At 37.9% G+C, this 25497-nt stretch overlaps 2 protein-coding genes across 2 annotated transcripts; both read left to right on the top strand.

The window, feature by feature from the left end:
* Window positions 1-7880, top strand: mmp30 (matrix metallopeptidase 30). The gene is given in 11 exon segments (XM_036594807.1): window positions 1-228; window positions 1267-1511; window positions 2910-3058; window positions 3260-3385; window positions 3476-3637; window positions 3748-3913; window positions 6353-6480; window positions 6578-6604; window positions 6607-6736; window positions 6865-6968; window positions 7069-7880. Coding segments are annotated over 11 exon segments (1554 nt in total). The 5' UTR covers window positions 1-15; the 3' UTR covers window positions 7173-7880.
* A 1166-nt stretch (window positions 7881-9046) lies between these two features.
* acat1 (acetyl-CoA acetyltransferase 1) lies at window positions 9047-19697 on the top strand. Its single transcript, XM_036594808.1, has 12 exons — window positions 9047-9140; window positions 9672-9719; window positions 11953-12070; window positions 12232-12327; window positions 12548-12648; window positions 13136-13279; window positions 14162-14312; window positions 15124-15219; window positions 15321-15434; window positions 16863-16927; window positions 17027-17184; window positions 19003-19697. Exons 1-12 carry the CDS (start codon window positions 9096-9098, stop codon window positions 19121-19123), a joined length of 1257 nt encoding a protein of 418 aa, XP_036450701.1. The 5' UTR covers window positions 9047-9095; the 3' UTR covers window positions 19124-19697.
* The last annotated feature ends 5800 nt before the right edge of the window (window positions 19698-25497 follow it).

The following is a 25497-nucleotide window of genomic DNA, read 5'->3' as shown; positions in this document are numbered from 1 at the left end:
AGCTGCTTTTTGGAAATGACATATACACCGTCGCCCAGGGCGGAGTTATGTAAGAGCTGGATGACAGCAGGAGATATAAGCTCCTCTGCTTTACAGAAGAAGAAGCAGGAGATGGAGAACATGGGGCTTCTTACATTGACATTGGCAGTGTGTTTGGCACTTTGCGATGGAGCCCCACCCAGTGTCACACAGGAGCCTGTATCCACAGAAGAGCAAGAAGCAGCAGAGGTAGACAGCTATTTATCTTCCCCCTGTTGGCTCGTTATAATGTTTTGTCTGGATGCAAATTGCCTGTTACTTTGTTTGGGCTTGGTCTCAGGGACATTGGCCAGTTTTCTAACGTCTACTTTTATGTTAATTAATGTGGATTATCCTTTGATAAACTATGTGTCCCAAAGTTTGTAAAACACCGGCTCGTCTAACGTTTCTTCTGAAATGTAAAGTATTACTAAGGAGTTTGTGCGCCTTTGCTGAAGTAACAGCCTCTACTCTTCTTAGAAGGCTTTACACTAGATGTTGGAACATTGCTGTGAGGATTTGATTGTATTCAGCCACAAAAGCATTAGTGAGGTCAGATACTGAGGTTCTAGATCACGTCAAGGTATTAGATGGAGCTCCATCACTCCAGAGAACGCAGTTCCACTGCTCCACAGCAATGATGGGGGGCTTTATACCCCTCTAGCCCACACTTAGCATTGAGCATGGTGAACTTAGACCAGGGGTTTCCGAACTTTTTGGCCGTGTAGAGCCAAAGTGCAATGTTTGTGGTGGGCTGAGGGCCACAAAGACAAAATAGGTACATTTCAGAAATGTATTTCATAACATTAAACTTTTTTGTAATTTTAAATGGAAAACAGGAATTTATAGTTTTTGGCAGTGTAAAAATCAGTTATTTCTCTCTTTGGCTGAAGGAAGTGGGGTAACTTTCTGACAGGCCAAATCAAAAATCTTCATGGGCCAATTTTGGCCCACAGTCATACTTTGTGCAGCGCTGCCTTGGGCTTATGTGTGGCTGCTCCAGAGCATTACAATCTACTGGCAATGTTTTTCTATGTGAAAATTACAGCTGTAGGTGCACAACTGTCAGCAACAGAAGTAGAATGCAAATTAGAAGGGATACTTGGATACGTTTGGACATTTAGTCTAGATAGATAAACGTATTATGGATGGTCACCATAATCTTACAGTATTTTTAGGGAAATTGAGACCAACCTAATCAGTTTTCTGTTGTTTTGATGATTCTCTTTCTTGTGTTTGTTTTTTCAGGCCTATTTGAAGCAGTTCTACTCCGATTCCAGCACTTCTTCCGTCAGTGGGAGGCGGGTGAGTGTACAAGACTTTGAGACCACTCTGAAGAAAATGCAGGAGTTCTTTGGGCTGGAGGTGACCGGCAAGCTAGACACAAACACCATAAAGGTGATGAAGAAGCCACGCTGTGGAGTTACCGACGTAGCCAAATTTGGACATTTCCCAGGCAAGCCCAAGTGGGAGAAGAAAACCATCACATACAGGTATAAGGTGCTTCCAGTTGTTTAATGGAGCAAAATACCCACTTTATGAACTACTAGAACTAGCAGAGATCTTTAACTCCTGACCCTGAATCCAGTTTTCAGTCCTCAAATTTTTAGTCACTGGTGTGTTACTTGAGCTGTTGATTGGCCACCTGGTGTCATACCTACCAGTGATTACAAAGTCCAGGACCAGAAACTGGATCCAAGACCCAAAGTTAAAGACTGCTGGAAAGTTTATAATACCTTAAAGGGTCTATATCATCAAATAAGGGCCTATATACAATCAAATGTTCCTAACAAATTTTTGAATAAAAGAGTTTAATATGTTTGTAGTATGCTAGTCTGTGACGTGGTATGTAAACATTGGGAAAGTTTCAAAACAAGCCATTTAATCCCCAGTCCATACATAAATGGAAACTACACTGCAAAACAGTTTTGAATTCATTATATTTGTTATATCATGCAAAACCAACACATTTTGGTATAGCCACTAATTTGGACTACGGCAGTTTAGCCCGGCCAACAGAGAAGTTATAAGGAGTGTTTTGTCTCTGAGTGCTTTTTGAATGAGCCACAACACAGGGAAGCCAATCAGAATAGTACTCATTTACATATGGGGTCCAAAAGTCTGAGACCACTGTGAAAATGAGGGATTTTTTCATTTAAACATGGAACTAAACAACAGAAAGTTAAAGATTGTTGAAAAATTTAAAAGCAAAGAAAAATTATGACAAGTAAAATAAAGAAATACTCGTAGATTCTGCACCTCCAGGTCAGAAAATTTGTGACCATTTTAAGACCTTTGCAGAAGTTCGATTTTTTTTGTTTTATCCCTTTAATTGAAGCTCACGTTTAGTCAACTTTCAGGTGAATTTGATCTACTTCTCAGAGGTTTTTGTACGAAGTCCATGTCAGCTTGACTGCACATTGCCATTAAAGCAAAAGGGGGGACATACTGTACTAAGAAATCCTGAAATTCATGTAACAAAATAGATTTCAAAAATTCTATTTTTGACTCAAATTATTTGCTGATAATATAATTTGTAATAAAAATGCTGTATTCAATTAGAAATAAATGCAAAACCAGTGGTTTCAAACTTTTGGAACCCATTGTATATCAATCTTAAAGGTAGAGTTTGTTTAATTCTAAGTCATATAAATTGGTTGTAAAATGGTCACATAAACATGAACTGCAGGTATTTTTGGTACATAACCCTCACAAATGTCATGAAAAAGAGGACCTCGGGGGAAAAAAAAATATTACACATGGAAAATGTAGAATATGGCCCTTTAATGTCAACAACTAGATGGATTACTCATGTGTATAAAAAGACTGGGAGGTCTACTGTTGTTCCTCAATGTCACAATGAGGTTCCTTTTTTCTCAACCACGTTCCAGAATAACTGAGTACACGCCAGATCTGAGCCAGAGGGAAGTGGACGCCGTCATCATCCAGGCTTTCAAACTCTACAGTGATGTCATTCCACTGGACTTTAAGCAGGTTTACAGCGGCACGGCTGACATCATGATTCTCTTCAAAGCTGGATGTAGGTGCACTCTCCACGAATGGCGACTGAGTGTTGTTCACTTTTTTTGTTTACACCATCTACCCTTTACATTGTGTGAATAGACTGATAAAAATGAGCAGAATTTACTTGCAATAAAGTCTCATTTCACTTCTAAACATTCAAGTTAAGTTGCCATTTCCCAGTGTGACTGAGCTGCTTTCATTGTCTTCTTTTGTCCAGATCATGGAGATTTTTACCCATTCGATGGACCCAGTGGGGTTCTTGCCCATGCCATGTCCCCAGGCCCAGATGAAGGAGGCGATACTCACTTCGATGAGGATGAGCGCTGGACCCTGAGCGCAGCAGGTACAGCCACTCACTGGGCTTATAGCAGCCATTTATCCAGACATAGTTGTGATTTATATTGACAACACATTGAAACACAATCTGCTTTAGGTGTGAACTTGCTTTTGGTGGCCGCTCATGAGTTTGGCCATGCTCTTGGATTGGATCACTCGCGAGACCCCTCTGCTCTCATGTACCCCACTTACCAGTACGTGAATACAAATGGATACAAGCTACCATTGGATGACAAGCGCGGAGTCCAGGCTCTATATGGTACTCATAAATCATCCTGGATTAAAAAATTATGGTAGAGACACCAGTCAGTGTCAGTGAAGGAGACCGTCTGCACAGTAAACTCAATGTCTGTTTGAATAATCTGCCAGGTGTTCGTGAATCTCCATATCCTCAGCCCAAACCTGAGCCCAAACCTGAGCCTAAACCACAGCCAAAACCAGAACCTGGACCAAATCCACCAGAGCCGTGCAAGCGGGATTTAGTGTTTGATGCTGCAACCAGCATAAGAGGAGAGCTGTATTTCTTCAAAAATGAGTAAGACAATTTTTAAAGTTTTTATATATATATATATAAAAACATAAAAATATATATATATATATATATATATATATATGTTTTATACACAGACAAGCATTGTGCAATTAATATGCACAATGATGTACTGTTAACTGCTTATATGATTATTAATATAAAAAAACTAGTCAAAATGCATACGTTTTGTTGAATTTGACTTATTGGGAGAACATACAGAAACAGAAAGTGAGGCCAAAAAGTTACAGAATATTTCATTTTATGTTTTTTCCCCAAATATGTTAAACCCAACAAATAAACAGAAATAGTGAAATTGAAGAAAAATGCCATATTTAGGTTTGTTCACAGTGGAGAATGCATTAACTTATTTTCACAAAGAAAATAAACAAAACACAATTTGTCTGGACTATCAATCTTGGCATAGTACTATATATATCCTTCCTCATTTTTAATGGAAGTTAATGTACTGGTCCGTGCTGTTTTCATTCAAAAATGAGCCGGAGGTGCTGAATTTGAGGTTGTACAACATCGCGTGCTGTGCCACCACCAGATCCAGTCATCCTGAAACTATATCAATGTTCCAAATGATTAAATGATTTAATTATTTCCCCGTAGGCAGAGTTACGTTGGTGTTTGCTAGCAAAATTGTGCAAGTGCAATTACATTCACTTCAGTGGAATTTGCCACAATGAGGAATTCGCATTACAAAAGTTCAAGGTGAATAGATAGGGAACACACAGGCTATGAATAGGGCAACAGATTGCAAAACAACATTCAGGTGTGCAGTGTGCAGACCAGAACTGAGGTGAGAGCGACCTCTGCAGGCGGGGAGGTGGATCCCACTAACTAACTTAATTTTTAAGGGCTTACTTTACTAATTTGTTAATATTATTAGTACAAATCTAGTGAATATATTATGTCTAGTATAGTCCTGGGTTAATGAGGTAAATCTGAGTCTTTTGCCCAAAACACTACAGTATACTTAACCATTTTGTTGGTTTCTGTTCATTAACCTTCATTTTTCTAATTTATAAATATAATTCTCTATGCTAAGTGCTATGTGTCGTAGCATACTCTCATGCTGAATGTGAAGTTTGGATGCATTTGACATGTGGTTGTTATTCTCACCATGATGGGCTTACCAGCTCAGCCTGGAGCTGTGAATGCTAACAGAATGGCAAATATGCATCAAGCCATTAGAGTCCTCAGACATGCATGATTCTAGTCTTATCTAAGCTATTTATTCATTGCTACACAAAACAGTCCATTTAATACAATAAAGTTGTTTTATTTGACGCCAATACAGTACAGTAGGAGAGTGATTCACATTACTGTCTGAACAAAACCTCGTATCTCCAAAATGGTAACTTTACAGGTGAAGGAAAAAACATACTTTACTTTTAATGTAAGTCAATGTAACCAGACATTTTTCCAAGTAATTTAGGGCTGTTTCTTTAGGTCCATTCATCTTTAAATGTTCACACGATGGAAAGGACAACGGATATTTTCAAATTATCTCAAAAACTGAAAAACAGCAAAATTGGAGATACAAGGTTTTGGTCCAACAGCAGCGATATATATATATATATATATATATATATATATAAAACACTATAACACTTTATATAACTACAGAATTATTGAAGCTTAAACCTGTTAACTCTCTAATGCATTAATTATTACTTAAACCTGATAAAAAAATTAAAATTTAAAATTGCTTAAATAATGGAAATATTTGAAAAAAAAATATATATATATATTTTTGTTAAAATGGGGTATTTGGTAAATTGTTGCCATATGATATTGCATATTGTTGCACCATAAAATCTACAAAAAGCACCATAAAATCTAATTTTTCTCTAAAAACATACATTTATTGAAAACAAGACCAAACAAATCCAACATATACTTAGTGAAATGTACAACCCAATATTAACAAATATTGGAAATGAATACAATTTCAATTGGTATTTGGAACGTGTAGTAATAACAACATCATAATAAGAATTCCTGGTCATGTGATGTCATAAATTATTTAGTTTTTAAAAATAAAAGAGCATTTTTCCACAATAACATAGGAAAACACAGATTTTATACTGCTGCTTTTAAGTAAAATTGAGATAAATTAATTGTTGCCCTATGGCAACACCATGCAATAGAGGGTTAAGTAGCTTCACCTACTTTTTTCGAGGCAACAAGTTTACATGATTTTTTTTAAAAGTAAAATCAACTAAGTTTACAGTGCAGGTCATTGCCGTGTCTGGTAGGATATACTGGAGAGGGGCATAAACAAGCCCCTATGTCACAGCATCCTATTTGAGGAACATGTCACAGGCCTCACAGACACAAAGACCAAAATACTATATTTCCCAGGTGTAAGAAATATATTCCTAAAGAATATTCAATTAAATTTGACTACGGTTTATCTTTCCTTGCTGTAAGGTATTACTGGAAGAAAACTGGCAGCAGGAGTATCCAGCAGATTAGAATAAAATCCACGTGGCCCGCAATTAATTCTGTTGATGCAGCTTATGAGCTCAAACTCAAAGGCATCAGCTACTTTTTCAAAGGTATGACTTCTCTATTTATCACTCTCATATTCACTGAGACAGTTTTACGTTTTTCACAGGATGGAAATTCTTGACATATTTGTGTCTGTCTGTGCAGGTCAGCGGTACTGGGGGGTGAAAGGGGCCGTCTCATTGCCGGCTACCCGAAGCCCATCTCGCAGTTTGGCTTTCCTTCATCGGTCACTAAGATTGACGCTGCAGTCTATGTGGAATCGACGGGTCGGACTCTGTTCTTTGTTGGCAGTAATTACTGGAGGTAAGTAATGACCAAAGCAATAACAACAATACTATAACAGTATACTATAAAACAACATAACACTATAAAAGACACTACTGTGTAAAACACTATACAATTCTAAACATAAACATATTTTTGTTGTTTAGCTTCAATGAAAGGACTGGAAAAATGGACAATGGTTTCCCTAAATCGATTCGCCAAGATTTCCCTGGCATTGGCTCCAGAGTGGATGCTGCTTTTGAAAATTATGGTACATGAACATCAGCTCATAAAACTAAACATTTCTGATTACAGTATCACACTCAGCTTTGTTACTGATAATCTGTTATGTCTTTTTTTTCTCTTTTCAGGCTACCTGTACTTTTCTGATGGTGCTCGGCAAACCGAGTATGACTACAAAGCAAGAATGCCGAGGCGTGTTCTTCTGAATTACGGATGGCTGAACTGCTACTAAGCAGACTTTTTCCAAAGTTAAACGTGCAATTTTCATATAAACAGTACTGAAGTCAGGGATGCGGGAAGGTGTTTTAAGTTGGGGTGCTGAAATTTTCAGCACCATATACGTGACGTCATGCAAAACGATTTGCCTTTTTGTCATTTGATTTTGTACCCACAGTCACACTGTGCAATTTAACACTTGAAGGCACATCGAGCTGGAGATAATAGAGTTGAAAAAAGTTTGAAAACAGTATATTCAATGTAATAATGGGCTGCTTTGGGGCTCAGAACTGGCCAAGAACCCTGTATAGACCCTCTTTGCACCTTTACCTACATGTGTTTTAGCAATATGCCCAACTGACTAACTGACCACTTAAGGTTTAAAAAATATATACATACAATATACAAATGCAATAATATGCTTAAATTGTTATGAAGTTCAAAACTTTTTATTGTTTTTATTATTATTTTTTTCAAGCAGTCTCAGTCCTGAAATCTGGAGCTGCACCCTCAGCACCCCCACTTCCTGCATCCCTGACTGAACCGAACAGCTGTGCTTTATCATATATTAGTCCACCTGTCAGTATGCCCAGTATTAATATAATAACTGTTATTCTTTTGTTATTGTTAGCATTTTTGCAACCTTAAAGCATCTAATGTCTATTTTTCTACTGCCTTTTCTTGCAAGTAAATTATAATAATAATAAAGCAAAGTTGATTTGAACTGTTCATGTCTAATGTCTGATGTCAAAACATTAATTAATTATTTATTTATTTGCTTTGTTAGGTGCTTGAAACTTAAATGAAACTAAATTCCATTTGAGTTGTGTAATGTGCCCTGCTACTCATTTGAAACTCAAACGCAACAGTTGCAAGCAACTTAGATTCGTGAGACAGCTTTCACTAAGCAGCCAATCAAAACGCCAGAAACACATCATGTGATCATATCAAACAACATTGTTTCAAATCATTAATTACACAGGGTCAATGGACAAAAGATGGTTTATTGGGCGATTGAAAAAGAGATCAAACAAAGTGATTCCTCAGTGGTAACGTTTCTGTAAACTGCCATGCTAGCTAGCTAGCAGCTGTTTAAATAGCTGCTTCTGCCAGTATTTATTTATTATCATTCATCAGAATCAAAGGATGCAAATAATTCCAGAATATGAGACCTGAGATGAGGCACACAGACATAATGTTAACAAACCTTAGTTTTCCAAAGCTTAACATACACAGAGCAGATTGAAAACAATTTATAGTAATGAACCAGAGATAGACAGATAGATAGATAGATAGATAGATAGATAGATAGATAGATAGACAGACAGACAGACAGATAGATAGATAGATAGATAGATAGATAGACAGATGCGTAGGGTGGTTTTGGATAGTAACTAAAATACCTGTATTTGTGTTGTAGACATCAAGACCCCTATCCCCACCACTGTAAAGAAATCCTATCACCACCAATTGCCCTCATAGTTCCCTTCAAAATGTACTGCACGGGGTATTTAGACATTTTAAGAGTGATTCCAAACCACTGAGAGTGAAAAAGCTCCGCTGGAAGGGAACTTCCAACTGCACTGGGAGTAATGAACAACAGTTTATCACTTTGCAGGAAAGTTTACCCATCGGTCATTACGGGCCTCTTGAAGAAGCGTTTCTGAATGAAGGTATTTATCAACTGCAGTTACAATAAACCATTTCACACCAAAACACTCTGAACGACTCGGGTTTACACCTCCACCACTGAATCATGCAGACATAAAAAATAACGCTGGAATTCACCATTAAACACTGCGAATGAGCCAAAGCGCCGTGAACTACAATACCCATAAACCTTTTGCGCGGGCTTGACGTAACGCGCACACACCTCTCAATGTGATTGGGTGCTCCTTTAAAAGCGTCGGTCAGGTTCGTCCTTGTGTAGTTTAGCAGTATGTCGTCCACAGCACTTCTAACCTCTCAGCTGGGCAGACAGCTGGTAAGTAAGGTCAAAAATCGAAAGAGGCCTCGGGCTGGACGCGCGAACTTTGCTTTAGTCCCCTTCAAGTCGATACAACATGCCAGTTTAGTGAGAGAACGTGTGCGTTTATAATGTAGGTCGCTAGCTGTGAGAGCTAATCTTAGCTGCAGGTGCTGCAGGCCTGTTTCATTCAGTCACCAGCAGACTTTAAACACTAATGAGGCTGAAATTGGCTTCCTGTTCGCTAACGTCTTGTTCGAATTTTCCCGTTCCACCTTAAATGGTGCAGCAGTTGCATTCTGGCCGCTGAGGCCTCAGGCGCCAGAACGTAGCTGCTGCACCATTTAAGGTGGACCGGGAAATTCCAGCAAGAAGCTGGCGAACGTGAAGCTGACTTTGGCTTCGTTAGCTAAAAAAACTATGAATTTCAGGTTTTGTGAGTGACTTTTTGTACGGCTTGTCAGCAGCACACACCGAAATTTTCTTCTCTGACTGCTTAAAAGTGCAAGTAAACAAACTTTTAACATGTTATTGTCGTCTTCTTTACAGACACACAAGTTGCTGTGCAGGTCTTTCGCCTCCCGTCCATCTCTAAATGTGAGTGACATTGTGCATTAAAGGGGAATTTCACCGATTTCTCGAAATATGTGCGTAATTCAATCAAACAGAGATGTAAACAAAGTAATTCAGAGTGGTTTGGTGTGAAATGATTCATTGTAGGAAAAACTTGTAGACTTTGATTTCTTACAGTGGTGGTGATAGGAACCAGACATCATGATGTCTACAACACAAATATAGCCACTTTATTTACCATCCAAAACCATCCCTGAACCTACACGTGCAGTCTGAGTTTTTATATGTAATTTTGATGATAAAATGGTGGTAAATTTAAAGGGAAACAAGAGTTTTCTTTGGGGGCTGTTTTGCCTTAAAACACCCTTCATGTACCCCTCCACCATGAATAGATTAAAATAAATTGATTAAAATATATGTTAGTCCTAAACTGCTGTAAAACAGTGTCTCGTGCATCAGTACTCATAACCATTTCATGTAATAACTTTCTGTGAGGGAGCTTATAGAGGTGGATGTCTGGTTGGTATCACCACCTTCGTAAAGAAATCTGAGTCTACAAGTTTCTGAGTCTACAAGTTTCTGAGTCTTCAAATTTTGAGAAATCTGTGGATTTCCCCTTTAAAATGAAACCGAATGCTCTTGTTTTTCATCGTTAATATCTTTGGGAAGTTTCTTGGATCAGCAGTGACAGTGAGCGTATATGTGTCCATGAAAACAAGCAGGTGTTTAGCATCAACAGAAGTCTTGTGTCTTCTGTTATAATACGAAAGAGGTGTTGGATAATGTTTTGTGTATACCGTGATATTGGCGCACTGTGACATTGCTTTTCAGTTTTGGCAATGGTTTTATTATTATTGTTGTTGTTGTTGTTGTTGTTGTTGTTGTTGTTGTTGTTGTCAGCATTATATCCATGATATAATGAGGGGTAGGAATTATGATATTTTATCGTTATTGTGATCATTTTTGTCACAACATGTTTCTCTGAGCGTACTGATATCGTCAATACTTAAAGAACACTGTAAAGTAAGCATAAATAGGTTTGTTTAATTGGTTTTAATGTAATGCAGTTTGTAAAACATTGAATAAAAATCAGTGAAATTGTAGTATTATTATTATTATTATATTATAATAATATAATATATGTGGCACCACAGGTTCTATTTTGCATGTTATGAATTGTTGAAAAAAAAACTGTATATCTTGATGCATATTGTGCATCGTCAGTGTTCTGAGGTATCATGATAAAATATTTTTGCCGTATCGCCCTTCTGTAGATATTTAATACTTACCAAACAGTGGTGTCCCAGTTGGCAGGTGTTTTTTTTTTTTTTCTCCACTCATGGCATTCAAGACCTGACCGTTACCTAAAACATATAGCATTTGTTCAATTTAGAAAAAAAAAAATATTAAGTAAATAGTAACATTTAAATAAACAGCTCATGTCCTCCAACATCGGCTGTCCCATGATTTCAGCCATTGCATGTATTGCGTATTTTTCCTCTCTTTCTCTGTGAGAAATTCAGAAAACCCACCTTAGTAGAGCATTTAAACTTGGAAAAACTATTCTTGCCAAAAATCACACCTGAAAACAATATTTAAGTATTCCTTACAATGTTGTTATTCAGCATGTACAAAATATTGCAAAATATATTGTGAGAATATCTTTAAGTATCATGATATCCTGTTTTGCTTTTAGCCTGGAGAAAACATGAGCTCATTCATTTTCATTACTATAGACTCATATGATTTTACGTCATGATGCTTTTGGATAATATTAGGAACGCATGTTTGGCCAATAAGCCAATTTATTATTTTGTTTTTTTTTGGCCACACTGCTGCAATTTTATGAGGTAAATTAGCAACTAAATGCTTCAGTGCTGTATTTGAATTTTGTTTCTACGCTTATGCCAAAAAGTTATAATTATGTGTGACTCATTGTGCTGAATGGCCAGTCTCCTCCCTTTCAACAAAGCACTTTATTTGTTTATTCATGTTATTTCAACTCATTTTTCATTTAGGAACTTAAAAATGCCAGATCCCAAATAATCTTAATTTATACTACAGCTGGCTAATAGAAAGTACTGGAAATGTGCTAGTGTGTTTCATGTGTTCGTTTTGCCCACACAATGCCAGCTTCAGGTTAAAAACAACTAAATCATCAATTAAAAAAAACTCTTTATCAATGTATCCCTATATAACATGATGATGACCTGATAAGGAGGAGTGTTCAGTGCTCCTCTTCTCTGTACCCCAATAGGAAGTCGTCATCGTCAGTGCAGCTCGGACCCCTGTGGGTTCATTCAAAGGGAGCCTCTCATCAGTCCCTGCAACCAAACTGGGCTCCATCGCCATCAAAGGAGCGATCGATCAAGCAGGTAAAGACTGGCCCACCCTGAAGCCTGTCTGAGTGAGTCTACTCAGAAAGCGCTGCTCACGCTAAGTGGAATGATTCATTTTGTATTATGTGGACAGATGTTGCACATTATTTGTTCAGAGTTTGAGTGATGAATGGATTGGACTTCTCTGCCTGCTGTAGGAATTCCTCTGGAGGAGGTGAAGGAGGTGTACATGGGCAACGTGCTGCAGGCAGGTGAAGGACAGGCGCCAACCCGACAAGCTCTTCTAGGCGCCGGTATGCTGACACAACATGCTGCAAACAAAGCAAAGAGCCCCATCTTGATAAGATCAGGGATAAACTTCATGGTCAAACTACTCTCTAGTGATTATACCATGAAACATTATTGTGGTAGAATCTATTCTAATGGAAAGGTTGAGGTAAACCTTAACGGAATGTGCAAAACTTTTTATGATGCGCTGATGCCGCTTGTAATTATATACGTTTCGTTTTGCAGGCCTGCCACTCTGTACTCCAGCTACAACGATTAACAAAGTGTGTGCCTCCGGCATGAAGTCCATCATGTTGGCTGCCCAGAGTTTGATGTGCGGTCACCAGGTAACAAAGCCTTCATGTGCTATAAATAAGTCTGGCTGATAACATGATAACATATTAATATTTGATAGAATAAGTGGTGACACTTTATTTCAAGTGGTCCTTTTAGATGAAACAAACGCTCAGTGGACTCACTCACTCAGCAACATGTCAAACATATGAGGGTTAGGATTAGGTTTTGGGTTGAGGTTAAGGTTAGGGTTAGGATTAGGGCCAGGGTGAGGGTTAGGTGTTGTGTAATGGAAGTAAAACATTAACGATACATCTACTTAATGTAAGTAATGTATCAGCAGAACATCAAGATATTTACTTCAGTGTATTCAGATGCTTCACTACTGCTACTTTACTGATATGTTGCTAATGTGTTACTGATAATCTGTTAAGAGTTTATTAATCATCTACAAAGGACCACTCCAAATAAAGTGTTACTGAATAAGATGTGAGATGAATAAGAATAAGAATTGAGATGTGAAAATGTGATGCTTTGTAGGATGTGATGGTGGCTGGTGGAATGGAGAGCATGTCCCAAGTTCCATACGTGATGGCCAGAGAGCCGCCCCCGTACGGAGGAGTGAGAATGGAGGATCTCATCGTGAAGGATGGCCTGACAGACGTGTACAACAAATTCCACATGGTATTGGACCTTTGCACTGTAAAACAAATTTAAAATGGTTTTGGACCTTTGTATTTGAAAACAAATCTTGCATGGTTTCAGACCTTGGAAAACAAATTCCATGTAGTATTTGGCTGTAGTCCTTCAGAGCAAATTAAGGGATTTTGGATCTTTGGCTTATAAAGCAACATTTTGAATGTTATCTGTTAACTGTGCTCCAATTTCACAAGGTGATGCGCCAGTTTTCGCATGGTGTTAGATCTTTCTGCTTCCAACAACTTCGTTATTGGACCTTTTGTGCATATAGTTTTATATTCATTTTGTGGCAAAAGTTTTAAATAAAACTGCACACCCACAAAGAAAAGTATTACATATCAAAATGCCAAAAATATGTTGCAAATAATACAAATAATGAGTTAAATCGAACTTACTTAAAAAATATATATATATTTCTTTCTTCAGCTTCTGACTTTTGGCACATTTTCATAAGAGGCAGGTTCTTTGAAGAGGGCATTCACCTGCACTGTGTGTTTGTCAATTGATTTGAAGTGGCACATGGCCAAGCACACACCGTGAGGCATGAACCACCCCCAATATGGCATTTAACTCCATAGTTTATCTTCTGGTTTAACAGTGATTTTTCAGAGTTTCTGTATAATTCGCTGGTTGAGATGTGAAATGGTTCATTGTAGTGAAACTTACTTCAGTTTATTTACAGTGGTGGTGATAGGAACCACGGGTCACAATGTCTGCACAAATATTGCCATTTTATTTACTATCCAAAACCACCAGTGCGCTCAGATTTTATAGGTAATGATGATAAAAATAGCGGTAAATCAGTTTTCTGTTTTGCCCTACAACACGCTGCATGTTCCTCTTTGCCATTAAATGCTTAATTTGTAGGGAAACTGTGCAGAAAACACAGCGAAGAATAGCGGCATTTCTAGAGAGGAGCAGGACGCATATGCCATCAGCTCATATACACGCAGTAAAGCAGCATGGGAGTCAGGAATCCTGGCCAAAGAGGTGGTTCCAGTGAGCATCCCACAGAAAGGTCAGTTTAACTGCTTAGGCTGCAAGGCATACAGAAGTCAGAAGGTAATTCTGTTTCCTTAAGTGCCCTAAAAGGCCTCATTTTTGACACGTTGTTTTTGACTTATTAAATAAGACATAAAAATAAGGCTATAGAAAACTAAAAACTAGTTTGTTCCTTACATTTTTCATGCATGGCTACAGTTGAAAGACAATATCTTGCACAGTTAGGGTTTTTTGTGATGCATCATATTTCAAATTATACTGTAAGCTAAACTTTGTCTGGAGAGTTTTCATTCCACCCTCAAATTATCTTCACAGATTTGCTCCCACACAGAGGATTTTTTTTCTACACGAGTGTTGACTGAAATAGAGATGTTCAGTAAAACAGTGCTTTAAATTGTACAAAGACTCAGCAGTTACATTTTCCAATGTTACATTTGCAACAGTGTCTTCAGTTTTAACTATAATTCACTATAAATAAATAACTACATTTAATAAAAGAACAAATTCATTTGATCAGCATACAGAGTCTTAGTCAAACAAGAGTGGCTGAGATCTTTTCTCATGCACTGTATCGTAGCTGTCCTGTCCTTTTTTTTCAACTTTTATTTGTTAGCGTCATTTGAGCAGCAGCTGTCCTTTAGATCATGTCAAAATGGGAAAATGTGATCACATTGACTTATATAAAAAGTAATGAAGGTTTTTCTTTTTATTTATTTTATTATTATTATTTTCTTTTGGACAGTGATAAGCATTAAAGACTCTTGTTTTCTTCATACTCAACTGTTGCAGTGCTTTGATATGTGCAACATTCATTTTTCTCCATCTAGGCAAGCCAGATGTTGTGGTTAAGGAGGATGAAGAATGGAGAAAGGTTGATTTTAGCAAGGTGCCCAAACTGAGGGCTGTGTTCCAGAAGGAGAACGGTATGAACCATGTTCTTAGACTTTATTTCTTTAAATTTTTGGGTGAAATAGCAGGCTGACTGTTATTTTAATTTTTTTTTTTCTTTAATTTTGGCCTGCAGGCACAGTGACAGCAGCTAACGCCAGCACGCTGAACGATGGCGCTGCTGCAGTTGTCCTGATGACTGCAGATGCAGCCAAAAGACTCAATGTTACTCCGCTTGCAAGAATTGTTGGTAAGAGCAGTTTTGAGCACTTCAAACTGAGCTGCTTGATGTAATGGCTCGTTTTTAATCTAACCTGACTACAGCCAGGTCCTGAAATATTTGGATGTTGACAAAGGTACTGTTATTTATTGGATGTTATTGTCTAATACAGCATAATGGAGTTACAATTAACTAATGAATATGAATTTGAAATGCAGAGCTCTAATTTGAGGGTATTTCCATCCAAATGGGGTGAATGGTATATAAATTTGCAATATTTTCACACATAGTCCCCCCAGGACACCCCTCCCCCCCAGTTCCTACTTGTTCTTGGGCTGTTTCAACTTCAGTTTTGTCCTCATTAAGTGAAATGCATACTTGATTGGATTGAGATCAGATGAGTGATGTGGCTATTGCAGAATATTCCACTTATTTGCCTTGAAAAGTCTTGGGTTGCTTTCGCAGTGTGCTTTGGATCATCTGCATTGTGAGGCATATGGCTGAAACTAGGCAAATACATTTCAGAATCCATCCTGCTGCTTTTGTCAACAGTCACATCATCAACAAATACAAGGACACCGTTTTCATTGGCTGTCATCATATATGTCCACGCCATAACACTACCTCCACCATGCTTCACAGATGATGTGGTGTGCTTTGGATCTTGAGCAGTTTTTTCTTTTCTCCATATTCTTCCCAATCATCTGAGACAAGTGTGTCTTTGTCTCATCTGTACATAAGATGTTGGTGTTTATTTTATAGATAATATGTTTATATCTAATTATTATTTTCTTAACCTTTTTGTTTACGCTTGCCTCCTTATGGTTCTTCTGGGTCTTTTGGTGTTTTTGAGCTCACCAATGTGTTCTTTCTTTTTAAGAATGTATCAAATAGTTGATAGCTCCATGTTTTCCCTGTCTCTCTGGTGGGTTTACTTTGATTTTTCAGCCTCTTGATGGCAGTGAAGCTCTGTGTGAATAAAGAATTTCATATTGAGAGTTAATAGCAACAGGTTCCAAATGCAAATTCCACACTTCAAGTCAGCTCTAGAACTTTTATCTGCTTCCTTGGCCATGGAGCACCTGAGAAGTCAGTTGTCTGATTATTTTGGGAGCCTAAAATCAGGGGGCTATATATAGAAAATGGTTGGAATCCCTTCACCATTCACCTGATTTGCAATGTGCAGTCAGTGATTTGCAAATACCCTGGACTCTGTAAATAAGCTGGGCGACTGCACTTTGAGCTCATATTCATTATGTAAATATTAAACTCCAGTATGCTGTGGTGGACAGCTAAAGTAACAATGACTGTGTCGACATGTGAATATTTACAGACCTGACTGTATTGCCAATCTAGTAGTTTTACTAATCTCATTATCTCTGTAATGGCCACTCTGCTGGCTGGCCTGTGTTTCCTTATTAGAGCTAATTCAGTTGTTGTCCTTGTCTTCATTTTTAGCTTTTGCTGATGCTGCTGTTGCCCCCATTGATTTCCCCATCGCTCCGGCATATGCGGTCCCCAAGGTGAGCTTATGGTCATTTGTTCTGTTTGTCGAGATAAGGTGTCTACGGTTTTGTGAACTTGTTCAGTCGTCTCTATGCTAAGTCTTGTACCTTGTGTAGGTACTTGAGGCTGCCAGTGTTAAGAAGGATGATATTGCCATGTGGGAAATAAACGAGGCCTTCAGCGTGGTGGTCCTGGCCAATATTAAGATGCTGGACATCGACCCAAGCAAAGTTAATATCAACGGAGGAGCAGTGTCCCTCGGACACCCTATTGGGTAATCAGCTGTTGCTAATGTGGTTTCATTACAAAGCAGCTTTCTTAAAGGAGTTTTACAACACTTTTCAACTTCATCTCTACCTGTCTGGTTTGAATTGTATGATCAGTTACCAGGGACAGTCATTTTGACATGTTTCTGTACTTCGAAATGAGAGCATTTGAAGAAAGGAAAAAAAATAGAACTAACTCGATTGGGAACCTACGGTTGCAGTTCTACATGACATACAGCTGTATTCATCATAATAACCATGTTAAATGGTTGTAATTGTCTTCTTGGTAATTTTATGTCACTCTGAAGTGTCTAATTCAGGTAATTAGAAGCTACCTTGCCTTCTACTTACAGTTAGCTTAACTTATTGCTGATGTGAAACGATATATGCTGATCGGCACTCAAACTCGCGAAAATGTCTATATAGAATTATGAGGAGAATCAAGCAAAGCTCCCAGTTTTTTTCTGTGTTGAAAATGTGAGCAAACTCTTGTTCAAGGACTAGTATAAATGCTAATAGCTTTAGCTTCCTAACTAGCTTATGTCTCCTTAGTGAACTCTTCACAAAGTATTAATTCTAAAAATAGCACTCAACTCAACATAACACAACATAGTCATTGGCTTCAGCTGCGATTGTTGTCAAAGACAGAGAAGAACACCTTCAAGTAGATAAATCTGGAACCTTCAGTACTGACCCAGTGACCAAAGCGGAAAGATCACAGTTCCAGGTTTACAGGTTTCAGTAATTTGTGCAGTGGAAAAATGGCCAAAATGTACTCAGAAGCCAGTGGGAGGCAGCAGAATTCTGTGAATTAATATTTGAAATGCATAACTGTACGCAGATTCAGTACAGCCGTTACACTCTAACAGGACCTGTGTTAAAAGTACAGATCTGAGAGGCTGTCTGACCAAAGCTGTTCTTATCAAGTCTTCTCAAATTTGATACAGCAATACAGTTTAAAAAAAAAAATCTGGTTGCTTCCACTTTCTCTAAGGTGAAGTGACGGATGAAAATACATAAACGATTTTCCTTTAGCTTTTGTTATAAGTGGGTTTCATCTTAACAGGTTTTGTTCTCTTCAGTACAGGGAAATGCATGGAAATTATTGTAATGTATTGAAATGTATTGGCTGCTATTTGGAAAATAATGCATAAAATTTAGGTCCACATTGTTTTGCTTACTGTTAATAACTGACTAGAACCCGAGTATGTTGGACTTCCATGCACCCAGGAACAGTACTACCAAAACGTCATTAGAAAAATAAGATCGGCTAAGACGGGGCTGACTTACACCTACATCTGTGATTCCGTATCAAGTGTGTTGTGACCTATGTCACAGATTAAAACGTCCCCCTAGAGTCGTTATCCATTTCGGCTAAAGCCCATGATTCTTAATCCCTCCTGGTATTATGCTAGCGCCATGTCAACTGCTATTAGGTTGGAAAACATTAGAGATGATGATGATCATGATAATGAAAAAAATGCGTTTCCTGAAGGAGAATGGTTGCACAGCTTAAATGGTTCCCACCACCTTAAATCTCCTGCTACCTTAAATCCAGTGCCACCTTAAATACAATGCTACCTAAAATCTCCTGCTACCTTAAGTGTGTGTGTGCACGCGTTTGTGTGGTGTGTTGAGTGTGTGTGTGTGTTAGTGTATTTGTACCATCATGACACGAAAGGTGCCAAAACTTTTGCACTCCATTCATTCCTAAGGGGAAAAAATTCCACAAAGAGAAAAAGAAGAATATAAAACGAAGAACAATGTAGTTGCTTTGCAATGCACACCCATAATCGTTAAATCTGAATTTTACATTTATTTTACAGAATGTCTGGGGCGAGGATCGTTGGGCACATGGTGCACAACCTGAAGTCTGGTCAGTACGGCCTGGCAGGCATCTGCAACGGAGGAGGAGGAGCCTCTTCTATTCTCATCCAGAAATATTAGACTTTTCACCTTCATTCAAGCTCTCTGTTAGGTCAAAGTGTAGGAGAATACATTACATATTAACGGAACGGAGTATTATCCAGACAGATATCAAGATTCGCGGCCTTATTTCTGACTTGGTGTGGTTTCTGTCATGGTCACTCCAAAGTAGATCACTCCTCCTTCAGCATTAGGAAATTATGGGACTCATTGGACATTTTAAATGTTTGTCAAGGAAAATTATTTATGTTTATTTAAGATGTGAGATGTGTTCTCATGGGCTTAATTGTTGCATTAAGTTTAGGACTTCTCAAAATGTCAATGAAAACAAAAAACAATAGTTCTGGAGATGCAATAAAAGGAGATTGTTTTCAAAGTGTTTCCTGTATTTAAAGATACAAAGCATATAATTAATGAGAAACATCTCAAATAAACATGTACAAGACAGTTTCCAGAATCCACTGAAGGGCAGAGCATTAATATTTCTGTTTTCTGCTTTTATCACTAGAGGGCGCCATTCCTCTGTGACTTGGTTTCATTGTTCACTGGAATCACTTGTTAGCAGCAATACAAATAAAGCGTCGCAGGAAAAGTGCATTAATGTGGCAATCTAAAGTTTTTACTTTAGATATGGAAAGTATTCTTTATGCAGCTCTTGAGATTATGTGAGGGGGTAAAAGGCTAGAAATTATTAAGCAGCCAAGACATGTCTGATGGTAATAATAAGTAAACTCTAAAAGAAATAGCATATTAAAACAACAGAAAATGAATCACAATATTTATAGGAATATTCTAGCCTACTGAATAGTCTAAATACAGTCTCTCTGCAAGAGTTTAAACATCCCCAGTGTTACATGTATTGCTGATTTTCTAAGGTAAAACAAATACACATTGTCTACAGGGAACAAATTTAAATATGACATTTTTTTCTGCAAATTATACCACACAATTTTTATTTTCTGGGTAACATTGGAAAAAAACAACATTTATTTGGTCAATATGTTATTCAGCAAATATACAATAATTGTGCATTAAAGTGTGCAGAAGTGTATTCCCTGTAGATAGATACCAATAAAACATTTCATTTGAGCAGGGGTGCCAAAACGTTTGCATACTATGATGTTTTTAATCTGGATTTCAAAAAAATTGAGCTTGCTTTCCCAATATTATTTGGATTGCTGTTCCAGAGTTTAGGAGATTTATAAGAAAAGGATCTTCCAGTAACTGAGCTGTAAAAGTTCCTATAAACAAAGTGATCTGAATGGGTTATAATGCTTCAGCAGACAGTAAGATATGCTGGAGCTTGGCCAAACTGAATAAGACCAGAGTAATTTGAAACTGTCTTTGCTTGGTTGGAATATGGGCTGCTGAACTAGTTGGAGCCTAGAGAGACAACAAAACAACCAGCCAGTAACAGTAGCCATGATACAGTAGTCTTATCTAGTGGTTATAAGATCCTGAACTAAATTCTCAGTATTGTGTAGGGATAGCATCCAGTTTAACACCAAGGTCTTAAACTAAGAAACCATTAAGGTCTAAGAACAAGATCTGCAACCTTATTCCAGCGGATTTAGGACCTGCAGTACTTGTTTTTCATTAGGATTTACTGCTAAGTTACTGCTCATCCAGACTTTAACACAATGTTATAATGTGTAACTGCGTCAGTGAATCTGGTTAGACTGACACATAAACTGAGTACAATTAGCATAAAAGTGAAAGGCAACACTTTTAATGGATTATGTGACCTAAAGAAAGAGCAGTACAGGCCCTAAAACAGAGCCTTGTGGGACACCATGTTGTACTGTCCTGTATTCAGGAAACTCCCCATTTACATTGACAAATCAGACGCAATCTGACAAAGAAAACCTAAACTAGGCAGCTTGTCTGCCTCTACCAATATTTGTTTAAGCCTGTCCAATAAAATGTCATGGTCAGTTGTTTCAAAAGCTGCACCTAAATCCAGCAGAACCAGCTCTTCCACCAGAAGAGAGACCTTTCCGCAATCTGAGACAACCAGTAAATCACTGACCACCCTAGCCAGCACTGACTATGTCAGTAATGCTTCTAAAGGCCATAATGAAAACATTCATTCTTGTTATACTTTTAAAAAAGAACACAGCTGTTGAGCAACAGCTTTTTTTCCAAGATCTTAGAAAGGAGTGTTGGAAATAGGACAATAGTTGGAGAGATCAGTGCAATTTTTTTATACTGTTGCATTACTAATGTTTCAAGCTGTGCAAAGTAGGCTTTGTCAAAAACCACATAAGCAAGTCTTTTTAATATTACTGTACTTGACATTCGAGGCAAATGTATGATGACATAGGCATGCAGTTAGCCTAAAACTGACTAGCAGCTATAAGCTTGTTAGCTGTTTTAGCCTCGTAGCTCCAGTGCAAAATTAGGAAGCAAACTTCAGACACCAAATATGTTTTGGCTGATCAACTACTTTTGGCATAAGAGTGAAAACATTCTAAACTATTCTGTTAAATACCACGTGCACCTATACATTTGCTTCTGTTACACATGTGCAGCACATTCCGTCCTCATCAACATGAAATCCACACATCCGTTTTCCCACGTTTGCCACACAAAGTCGTCAAATATTAACAGGAAGTAAAAGCACAGACAACTTCCAATGTCAAACCACAGCAACATTACAAAGCAGAATGCAGTTTCTACGTTGTTTGGAGATAAAATTCTAAGGTTTAAGCTTTAAAAAGGCCTCTTTACTAACCTGAATCCTGTTCGGCCTTAAAGCAGCCTTGAAATCACCCTAACAGTTCCAAAGCCTTCAGAGGGACAGTGCATCTTAACATGATCTTTGTGCTGTGATGACACTTTAAGGAAACCAAACCCATGATATTCATTAACCTTAGAGCCACAAAAAACAAACCGCAAATAAAGTACAGAGAGTTAAAGAACATGCTGTCGACGCATGATTTTGGCAATGCCTGATGAACGTTACTCAACAACAGAGCAATATACAGTCCAGTCAAGTCTGAATACGTCACTCATAGAAGGGCCTTTCTTACTTTCACTGCTTTCTACATAGAATAGCAATGAAAGACTATGAAATGACATATGGAATTATGCAGAATTAAGTGCAGAAAGCATCAAAGAAATCAAGCCTATCTTCTGTTTTGGTTTCTTCAAACTAGTCCCCCTTTGCCTTGGTACAGCTTTGCCCATTATATTATATTATGTTTATTATATTATGTGTTTGAAGCAAATTTCAAGCCTTTAAAGCAGGGGTGCCAAAACTTGTTGTCTTTCATATGTACAAATATGTATTAAAAAAACACCAAAAATCCCAGTGCTATACCCAGTGCTCTATAAGTTTATGGTTCTATATTTCCAGAGTTCTGTGATCCCATGGTTCTATATCCCCATGGTTGTATTTTCCCAGAGTTCTATAACCCCTGTGTTCTATATCCCCAGGGTTCTATGTTCTCAAGTGCTCTGTATTTCCATGGTTCTATAATCTCAAGGCTCTATATCCCCAGGGTTGTGTATTGCCAGTACTCTACATTTCCAGTGTTCTACATTCCCACAGTTCTATATTCCCAGGGTTCTATATTCTTCATTTGCTTAGGATCAAGAATGAGTCCAGGCTGAAGTAGCTTCAGTGTGTATGCTAAACCGCTGTAGGCTGAATTTGTAAACGTTGGTTTTTGTGACATCACAAAAACAATGAATTCAAAACAGGCAGATTCTAAAACTTTAATAGAGTTTACACGTTACATCGAATTCTTTTATTTCAAAAAAGAAGAAAACTGATTGAAAAATTATTTCCAAAGGAAAGTAACTGACTAAGTTATATATAATGTATAAATATGTGTGCTGTCTCTGTGGGTAAGGGGGTATAGTAATGGTAACTTTCTGGTTAGGGTAGAACCTTGTAGATGAAAATGTCTTTTAAGGTTATGAGAAAATATCATAATAGCACACATTTGATCCAGTGTGTCCAAAGTTCTGACTGATGCTGTTTACGCTACTACTGTACTGTGTGTGCAGGTCATCATTAACCAGCAGTTCATGATGTTCTGTTGCTTCTTTTATTGCTTCCTGATTTAATTCTTTTGTGCTCATAAATTGTTGTACGTAGGACGTATGACTTGCATATTCACAGCCCAACCCCTTCACACAGTTTCCACATTTCAGTTGTTTTGTCCAGCCTTGGTATCCTAGGTCATGTGACATAAACTGATGACGTCACCCACTGCGATAGAAATGCCTCTTTTCTATTCACTGTGTCGTGATCTAATGCGCACAATTCAGTGTATGTACTGATACTGTTAAACAGTGCTTTACAGTTAAGTCTGGACACACCTGACTGAACATATCTTTCCTAAAACATCAAACATTTCAGTGGCCTTTTATGGTCAAAGGATAATAGGAGTGTAACAATACAGTGTGTCATACTGTTGTCACTTAGTATTTGCCTTCCAATTCAATATGCACAGGAATCCAACAGTACAGTCAACCAGAGCAAATAAAGTCTGTGTAATACAGATTGTATTGAATTAAAGGGCCAAAATTCCCAGGGCCCCGTATTCCCAGGGTGCAATATTCCCCAGGGTCCAATATTCTGAAAGTTCTAAATTACCAAAGCTTTATATTCCCAGTGCTCTATATTTCCAAGGTGTTTTTAAAGCTCACTTGAATAACAATTAAGACCTTTTATTTTACTTTTATTTTACTTTTCAAGGACTTTGTCTTTATTTTTCCTTTTGATGTTCCTTTTGCTTTTCTTTATGTAAAGTACATTATTATATCCCCAGGGTTCTGTATCCCAGTGTTCTGGTTCCCAGTGTTCTATATTCCCACGATTCTATGTTCCCAGTGTTCTATAATCCCATGGTTCTATTTTCCCTGGGGTTTGTATCCCCAGGGTTCTATATTTCCAGTGCTCTTTATTACCATTGCTTTATACTCTGGAGTTCTGTATCCTTAGGGTTGTATATTCCCAGTGCTCTATATTCTCAGAGCTCTATATTCCCAATGCTTTATATTCATAGGGTTCTATATACCTAGGGTTCTATATTCCCAGTGCTCTGTATTCATAGTGCTCTATATTCCCAGCTTCTATATACCCAGGGTTTTGTATTCCCAGTGCTTTATATTCACAAGGTCCTATATTCCTAGGGCTCTATATTCCTAGGGTTCTACATTCCCAGTGCTCTGTATTCATAGTGCTCTATATTCCCAGGTTCTACATCCCCAGGGTTCTATATTCCAAGTGCTTTATATTCCCAAGGTAGTATATTCCCAGGGTTCTATGTTCCCACAGACCAAAATACTCAGGGTCTTTATTCCCCTGGTCATATATTCCCAGGATCTATGTTCCTAGGATTCTTTGCTCCCATGGGCCTAAATTCCCAGGGTTCTATGTAACCAGGGTTTTATATTCTTGAAGTCCTATGTTCCAACTGTTCAATATTTACAGGGTTCTATGATCCCAAGACATTTTGTTCCCAGGGCTTTATGCTCATTAGTAACACATAACATCAGAATATGTTTGTAAACATATCAGAGGTATGGACGTTGCTCTTATTTTCACAGTGAGGTGATATGATTGATTGAGACAACATTGGAACAACTATATAGCACTGAACAGCTCTATGGCTCTGTTTATAAAATGACAGAGGTAAAATACGGCCCTGGGAACGTAGGCGTGACTCCAGTAGCTGTGACCACTAGTCACCTGGGTGCCTGCAGTTAAACAGGAGCACATTCAGAGACTGTTTAATCAGGTATGCAGGGCATGGAGCTACCACAGCCGCCTCTTTATCACCATTTACAGTTTACTGTAAGTCTTATCAGAAAGTATGATTGTTCCTCATATACGAAGACTTATTTCCTTATTCCACTGATCAGGGAAGTATAGAGTAAAAAAAATCAACTGAATCCAAAAACATCCGAGTCAGACACAACATCCACACGTCAACAATACAGATCAATGCTGAATACAGAGGACCGAAACTGAGGGTGTTTTCTGCTGATTACTTTAACCTGCTTTAAATGGTAAAGTGTTATGCAAAACAAAGGAATGTGTTGTGTCTGTCTGGCACCTTCAGACTTCAGACATAGTCTAAAGGGTTAAGATCCTTCATTTTGTATTTTATTTCCTTCCCTGAAGTCTGCTCACAATGTTGGTGTGGTCTTATGTACCAAAAATGGATCAGAATTCATTTTTACATGACCATATTCCAAACTTTCACACACGCTTTTTGTTACTGGGCCTTTAAAGGACATATATCCTACATTTGATTTTGTCCCACTTATGTTAGTTTTATGTCCCAAAAACAGTCATAATACATTTTAATACAATTTACAACATATTTTTATCTCTTAGAACAGGGGTCGGCTTTTTTACTGCCCTTTTGTGGCTCCAC

This window comes from Colossoma macropomum, unplaced genomic scaffold (assembly GCF_904425465.1).
Source record: "Colossoma macropomum unplaced genomic scaffold, Colossoma_macropomum, whole genome shotgun sequence".
Taxonomy (NCBI): Eukaryota; Metazoa; Chordata; class Actinopteri; order Characiformes; family Serrasalmidae; genus Colossoma; species Colossoma macropomum.
Note: the sequence above shows the minus strand (reverse complement) of the source record. Positions and strands in the feature narration are given on the sequence as shown.

Bases quoted from the DNA above. Each gene is read 5' to 3' on its own strand.
- acat1 (XM_036594808.1), top strand. From the start codon at position 9,096: ATGTCGTCCACAGCACTTCTAACCTCTCAGCTGGGCAGACAGCTG. The intron at 9,141-9,671 runs GTAAGTAAGGTC...TCTTCTTTACAG, and splicing joins CTCAGCTGGGCAGACAGCTG to ACACACAAGTTGCTGTGCAG. The intron at 12,649-13,135 runs GTAACAAAGCCT...GATGCTTTGTAG, and splicing joins GTTTGATGTGCGGTCACCAG to GATGTGATGGTGGCTGGTGG.